This window comes from Penaeus chinensis, chromosome 40 (assembly GCF_019202785.1).
Source record: "Penaeus chinensis breed Huanghai No. 1 chromosome 40, ASM1920278v2, whole genome shotgun sequence".
Lineage (NCBI taxonomy): Eukaryota > Metazoa > Arthropoda > Malacostraca > Decapoda > Penaeidae > Penaeus > Penaeus chinensis.
Window position 1 is genome coordinate 13,156,934 of NC_061858.1, and position 5,211 is coordinate 13,162,144.

The 5,211-nt window shown below is 42.2% G+C and overlaps 1 protein-coding gene across 3 annotated transcripts; it reads left to right on the top strand.

Moving 5' to 3' along the window:
* The first annotated feature begins 956 nt into the window (after positions 1-956).
* Positions 957-2,936, top strand: LOC125047306 (KRAB-A domain-containing protein 2-like). 3 transcript variants are annotated; one of them, XR_007116717.1, is made up of 4 exons: positions 957-1,433; positions 1,903-2,091; positions 2,342-2,586; positions 2,768-2,936. XR_007116717.1 is itself a non-coding variant. In XM_047645557.1 (2 exons), exons 1-2 carry the CDS (start codon positions 1,688-1,690, stop codon positions 2,355-2,357), a joined length of 420 nt encoding a protein of 139 aa, XP_047501513.1. In that variant the 5' UTR covers positions 1,637-1,687; the 3' UTR covers positions 2,358-2,936. The 3 variants fall into 3 exon arrangements, 1 of the variants encoding a protein (XP_047501513.1); XR_007116716.1 differs by lacking the exon at positions 957-1,433 and having other exon boundaries at positions 1,637-2,091; XM_047645557.1 differs by lacking the exon at positions 957-1,433 and having other exon boundaries at positions 1,637-2,091; positions 2,342-2,936.
* The last annotated feature ends 2,275 nt before the right edge of the window (positions 2,937-5,211 follow it).

Below are 5,211 nucleotides of genomic sequence, written 5' to 3' on the forward strand. Positions count from 1 at the left end.
GGCGTCTTCCACAGTCAGCCAAAGACTTTATTAAGTCTGAGTGTCAGTCAATGCTTAAAGGAGGAGCAATTGAACCATCAATGAGCCCATGGTTTAGCAATGTGGTTCTAGTAGTAAAAAAGGATGGGTCTCATCGTTTCTGTGTTGACTACAGGCAGTTGAATAATGTTACCCAAGGAGATACATATCCACTTCCCAGGATAGAAGAAACTATTGACAGTCTCGGAGAAGCACACTTCTTTTCTACTCTAGATTCTAGAGCAGCATACTGGACTATAGAGGTCAATGAGGCAGATCGCCCTAAAACGGCATTTTCGGATGGACAGAACGTTTTTCAATGGATTCGAATGCCATTTGGTTTAAAGTCCGCTCCAAGCACTTATCAGAGGCTAGCTAACTTGGTCTTGAGTCCAGTTTTAGGACGTCATACACTTTGTTATCTAGATGATATCATTATCTATAGTAAAAACTTTTCAGAACATCTTCATCATCTGGATGAAACCCTTAATATCTTATCTCGTGCAGGTTTTAAATTAAACATGGCAAAATGTGAGATTGCTTGCCCAGAACTTAAATTCTTAGGATTCCTCATTTCTGCTGCAGGTGTACAGCCTGACCCTGGTAAAGTGAAGGCCATATGTGACCTTCCTACACCCACCAACTCACAGCAGGTGAGAAGGATTATGGGTGCTGCTGGATATTTCCGCAGGCATATCAAAGATCACTCTAAAATAACTGCTCCACTTTCTGATCTAACTAAGAAGAATGCCAAGTTTGTATGGAAGCCAGAACATGAAAGTGCTTTAGTTAGTTTAAAGGAAGCATTAGTTACTGCTCCTCTCTTGAAACGTCCTAATTTTGACTTGCTGTTCGAAATCCACACCGATGCAAGTCAGCGAGCCATTGGTGCTTGTTTGATCCAAAAGCATGATGGACAACCTCACCCAGTTTCTTATTACAGTCGCAAACTTAGAGGTGCAGAGATTCGTTATTCAGCGACTGAGTTGGAGGCTTTAGCTGTTGTTGAAGCTATTAAAGCATTTCATCCATATGTATATGGCCATAAATTTCATGTCTATACGGATCATAAGCCATTAATCTATATTTTTAAACGTCCAACTAAATCAGCTAGAATGACCCGCTGGAGTCATGAAATAATGAGTTATGATTGTAAAGTCTTCTATAAAGAGGGAGCAAGTAATCATGTACCAGATCTCTTATCAAGGCAGATTAGTCCAATAACATCTGTAGATTTGACCACCTTAGATCCTAAAGCATTTCGTGCATTGCAGGTTGAAGACTCTCTTTACAAAGAAATTATAGATTTTCTTGAAGGTCGATCATTCCCTAAGCGGAAATTACCTGCAAGATTGGACGAGTTTGACTTGATAGATGGAGTTCTATATCACGTCAAAGATAAGGCTTCTGGTTTGGTAAGTCAGTTATGTATTCCTTTGAAATGCAGATTACATGCCCTGGACATTCCTCATAATAGTAAGATTGCTGGTCATCCTGGAACCTATCGTACATATAGAAAACTCCAGGAGTTGTATTATTTTCCTTGTGCACTTAGTTATACTAGAAATTATGTAAGTGTCTGACCTGTAAAAAGCGTAAAGCTCAACAAAGGCATAGAGCGACATTAGCAGGTGCTCCACTCGCATTAAGCATCCTCGAGCGAGTCAGCATGGATCTCATTGAATTGCCTAAGTCGGACAATGATTTCAAGTATGTCTTAGTCATTGTAGATCAGTTATCACGTTTTACTCAGCTTGTACCTCTTAAAGATAAACGAGCCGTAACTGTCACAAATGCTTTGATTAATGATTTCATTACAATCTTTGGTCCACCACAAGCTTTCATTTGTGATAATGGCACTGAATTTTCTAATTCTCTTCTCAGAGCTGTTTGTAAGCTGCTGGAAACTAAGATAAACTTTACAACCCCTTATCATCCAGAAAGTAATGGGTTATGTGAAAGGACTAACAGAATAGTTAAAGATACTTTATATGCACTAACTGAGAAGAATCCTCGTCTATGGGACACGATGATACCTCATGTTAGGTTTGCTATCAACTCTTCAGTTAACAGGTCGGTAAATAATCAACCCTTATATTTGATGCTTGGACAATCTATACATTATCCAGTTGGATTAACAAACAAATTAACTGTAAATAAACCTGCTAATGAAAGATTTGCAAAGTTAATTCATGCACGTGATGCAGCTGTACTTGCAAGTAAACGATGTAGAGAATATAACAAAGATTACGTTGCAAGGAAGTCAATACCTGCTACTGATTTGGATGTTGGTAGTCTAATCTTACGAAAAAGTCCCTCTCAGAAAGCCACTGGTCTGACGGCACGCTGGACAGGTCCCTTAAGGATCACAAAGCGCACTGGACCTGTGACTTATCTGGTGAAAGACTTGGTAAAGAACAGTGTTTATCGACTTCATCGTAATGATATGCTGTCCTACGAGGCACAAGACGAACTGGAGATAGTGAGTCCAGATGGTGTTCTTGCAGAACACTCTCCTGATGATCCGTTAAGTGTTATGATGTTATCTCTTGTGAGAAGATTTACAGGGTAATTTGTCTTTAAGTTTAATGTATTATATTGTAATGTTAAATATTCTTTAGGTGATTGGGTATATAGTTTGTATAATGTTAGAGCATCTTTAATAAAATAAATCAACATTCCAGTGCTTGCATAGAACAGGTCTCTTATTTTTGTACACATGAAAGCTCATGCCAACTCCCCCCAACAGCTATCTGCATGGTCTGTTCCTGCCGCTGTCCTGATCAATGAAACCAAGTGGATCTGATGCTGTTTGCTGCTGTCATCCCAGTGGATTGAATGTCATGACTTCTTGCAGCCCTGTTCCAGCCTCCGACCACCTTGTGGAGTCCCACGGCTTAGAATCCTGCCTTATCTCTGCCCCGATCTGTTCCTGCTTCCTCTTGTAAACTGCTTATATGCAAGCTCGCATGCTGATAATGGACCTCGGAACCTGAGTACCTGCAACCCTATGACCCACTGAATGTGACGCCCAAAGGATTTCGCACCAGATTCCAGCCTCATTTTTAGTGAAAGGGTGTCGGCTTTCGCCTTGAGCCGATAGTCAGTCGAGGGTTCCCAAGTCACCCTCTCCTTTTCCGGGATCGGGAGGGATGTAGTGAGGCAGCCATACGTCTTTTTCCACGGGACTTTCAACCCTATTTTCGCCTTAACCTGCGTCGCATCTTAAAGGAGCTACAAACCAGCAAACAACCCATCGTCTTGGAAGACCATCGGCCAGGACTTCTACCTTCCCGCGCTACATTTACGTCAGAGTAATTGTTGAGCTTCTCAGGCAGTTGGCTGAGAGCTCGTGACCTGTACACACCATTCATAAGTATCTGGCTGTTGTTGTTCCTTATTTTTATTACTGATGCTCGTTTTTTTTTTTTGTTTATATAATTTTGTTTAATTTAATAAATGTGTATTTTTCTGCCCATTGAGTATTTATTCAATTCTTACACGCTACCTAAATTATAAGAATTGCTCGGCTTGAGGGCTGTGTAAAAGCCAACGCTTACAGGATGACTTTCGCAGTACTTGGTAGTGTGTGCTGATTGTATAGAGCTATATAGTCCAATTTCCCTCCTAAATAATGAGTTTTTTCGTTTTTCCCAATGGTCCTTCCCTCGGAGCCCAAGAGAGGATGGCGAGCATTAAAATCCCCACACAATAAGACAGTATCAGTATGTATCATGCAGTCAGGAGGTTTAGGTACCACCTCACTATCATGTGGATTATATACATTAATGATGGTGATAGTTTTACCGTCTAGAAATATTTTAATACTAAGATATTCAACACAGGAGTTGTCACTATTGTCATCAATCACTTTCGAAGGAATTGAGTTCTTTATGTAAATGCCAAGCCCTCTCGTAGAGGGGTTAGCAATATTTGGTCTGTCATAGTATGTGTATCCCGCAATTTTTGCATAACGAGCACTAGTTCTGACTTCCTGAAGGCAACACACATCAACATTTTCGGAGTGAAGGTACTGGGAGAGAGTTGCCTTGCGTTTCTGCAAACTGTTTATGTTCCAGGTAATACATTTCAAGTGTTTAACTGGAGACATTGATTACTTGACCATTTCCAAGGCCCACTACAGGGTGATGTTGTTGTTGATTGAGGAGGAACGAAAACATCCTTTCCTGAAGTTGAGATTGCTGAGCCATTTGTTGCTGCATCATGAACATCATCTGCTCCATCTGTCGAAGCAGCATTTGCAGTAGTTCTTTGATTTCCCCGTTGGACTCTTGTTTGTCCTGCTGCAGAGAGGGCTGAGCTGCAGCTGATGCTGCAACTGATACTGAAGCTGGTGCTGAAGCTCGTGCAGCAGATGGTGCTAGAGTTGGTGCTGCAGCTGATGTTGAAGGTGGTGTAGAGACTGATGCAGCATATGGTGCTGCAGCTGGTGCTTGAGTTGACAGAGCTTGACCTCCTGCTTGTGCTGGTACTGTGGCCGGTGCCATGGCTTCCGTTGCAGGGGCCATCACTGTTGACCTCTGCAGGTGTGGGAATTCCCCCACATCATCGAAGCGCGGGGCTGGCGGGGACTTTTGTGGGGGGGAGGGCAGCCTGTTTTTTTTACTGTTTGTTTTCCTGTCCTTTGGATAGTAAGCGCATAATGGAGAGTTTGCATTATGCTCTTGTCGGCAATTAACGCATTTACTAGGGACATTTTCTCCTTCGGAAATCTTTTCTGCACATTCTGAACTTCCGTGTGGAAGAGCGCAGTACCGGCATCGCGGTGCGTCTCGTGGACAAGCACGTGTTCCGTGGCCCCACTTTGAACAATTTGAGCAAAACGGGGTCAGGGATTTGAAGATGGCACACCTAAAGGGTGCCATGCCCTCAACCATTTTGATACTTTTGGGGATTACCTCCCCCTCATACGTTATGATGACTCTCTGGGTCAGCACTCCATTAGTCTTCATGCGCCTCGCATGAATGATACGTTCATTTTATGATGTAATTTCTTCTGTTTCGATTTCCCTTGGACCATCGAACACAATGATGTTAGTACATTTTCCCTTGCCAAATACTTTGGCTTTCTCGAGCACCTCGCCACATACACCGCTAGATGTTATATGAGCAAGAATTTGCTCGTTCTTGCATTTAACATAGACGTTGTTGCGTCCGATTCTCAGCTCCAGG